The following is a 1,747-nucleotide window of genomic DNA, read 5'->3' on the forward strand; positions in this document are numbered from 1 at the left end:
GAGGAAAACCTAGGTTGGATGCAGAGCAGAGTGCGTCACAGATTGTTAATGGACTACCAGCTCCACATTTTCTGGGGTTCTCATCTGTTCCTCCATGATCTAGTCAGAGCGGATGTGCCACTTGTGGAGGTGCTCATGCCACCACAGATTACAGGAGTACTATGGGAGCTTGCTTTAGGTGTGGAGTTTGGAGCATCGTATTGCCGGGTGTCCACAATAGTCTTTTGGAGCACAAAGGACATCCAGAGGGCACAACTCTAGGTATGTGCTTGCACTAAAGCCTCAAGTTTCCTCAAGTCAGCGCGTCGGGAAGGAGTTGATTAGTGAGCAACCATCTTCCTTAACTCATCAGAAGGTTGGAAGGCCGAAGATATAGGGACGTTTTTATACGATGACTGAGGAGGATGCCCATGTTCCTAATGCAATGGTGTTAGGTACCTTATCAGTTTATTCTGCATATGCCTGTGCATTATTTGATTTTGGAGCTACGCATTCATTTATCTCATCTACATTAATTCGTAAGCATGTCTTTCCTGTTATAGCTGTGGAATATGATTTGTGTGTCACCGCCCCTTTGGGAGTTGATGTTATTCTTGATAGAGCTTGTGAGAATTGTCTGGTTATTATTATTGGTCATGAGTTGTTAGCTCATTTGCATGTTATAAAAATGAGTGATTATGATGTTATTTTGGGAATGAATTTTCTGTCTGCTTGTCATGCTGTAGTCGATTGTCATGCAAAAAGGGTAGTCTTTAAAATACGTGTACAAGTAGAGTTCACCTTTCATTGGAGTGAGTCTGAATCACCGCCTTATTTGATTTTCCCCTTACAAGCTCAGAAATAACTCTTAGGTGGGTGCTCGGGATTTCTTTCAATAGTGGTTGAAGAAAAACTAGAAGGTCAGTATTAGAGGATATTCCAGTGGTTAGTGAGTTTCATAATGTTTTTCCTAAAGAACTCCCTAGTCTACATCCAGACATAGAAGTGGAGTTTGTTATTTATTTAGTTCCAAGAACTAGCCACATATCTAAAGCTCTTATAGGATGGCACCTGCTGAATTGAAAGAGTTGAAGAAGCAACTTAAAGAACTTCTGGAGAAGGGTTTTATTTGGCTCAGTGTTTCTCCATGGGGTGCTTCAGTGTTATTTGTGAAGAAAAAGGATGGCACATTGCGGTTGTGCATTGACTACCGAGAGTTGAACAAGGTGATAATGAAAAAACAGATATCCACTACCACGGATTGAAGATCTTTTTGATCAGTTGCAGGGTTCTCAAATATTTTCGAAGAATAATCTTCGATCAAGATAGCACCAGTTGAAGATTAAGCCAGAAGATGTGTCTAAATCTCCATTTTGCACTCGTTATGGCCATTATGAGTTTCTTGTGATGCCTTTCGAGTTGACCAATGAATGATGGCTTTTTATGGATTTGATGAATCGAACCTTCTAGCCTTTATTGGATAGGTTTGTGGTTGTGTTTATTGATGATATTCTGGTGTATTCAAAAAGCTGAGAAGGGCATAAAGATCATTTTAGGATTGTGTTGGGGATCTTGAGGGAGAAGAAGTTGTTTGCAAAATTTTCGAATTGCAAGTTTTGGTTAGACAAGGTAGCTTTCCTTGGTCATGTTATAACCAAGGACGGTATTTCTTTTGATCCCAAGAAGGTTGAAGCAATTGTTGAGTGAAAGAGGCCAACCAGTGTAACATAGGTTCGTAGCTTTTTGGGATTATCTGGTTACTATAGAT

At 40.2% G+C, this 1,747-nt stretch overlaps 1 protein-coding gene across 1 annotated transcript; it reads left to right on the plus strand.

The window, feature by feature from the left end:
* Positions 1 to 391: 391 nt before the first annotated feature.
* LOC120284161 lies at positions 392 to 844 on the plus strand. The gene has a single exon (XM_039290955.1). The coding sequence runs from the start codon at positions 392 to 394 to the stop codon at positions 842 to 844; it is 453 nt and encodes a 150-aa protein (XP_039146889.1).
* Positions 845 to 1,747: the final 903 nt, after the last annotated feature.

Source organism: Dioscorea cayenensis, chromosome 19, assembly GCF_009730915.1.
Source record: "Dioscorea cayenensis subsp. rotundata cultivar TDr96_F1 chromosome 19, TDr96_F1_v2_PseudoChromosome.rev07_lg8_w22 25.fasta, whole genome shotgun sequence".
NCBI lineage: Eukaryota > Viridiplantae > Streptophyta > Magnoliopsida > Dioscoreales > Dioscoreaceae > Dioscorea > Dioscorea cayenensis.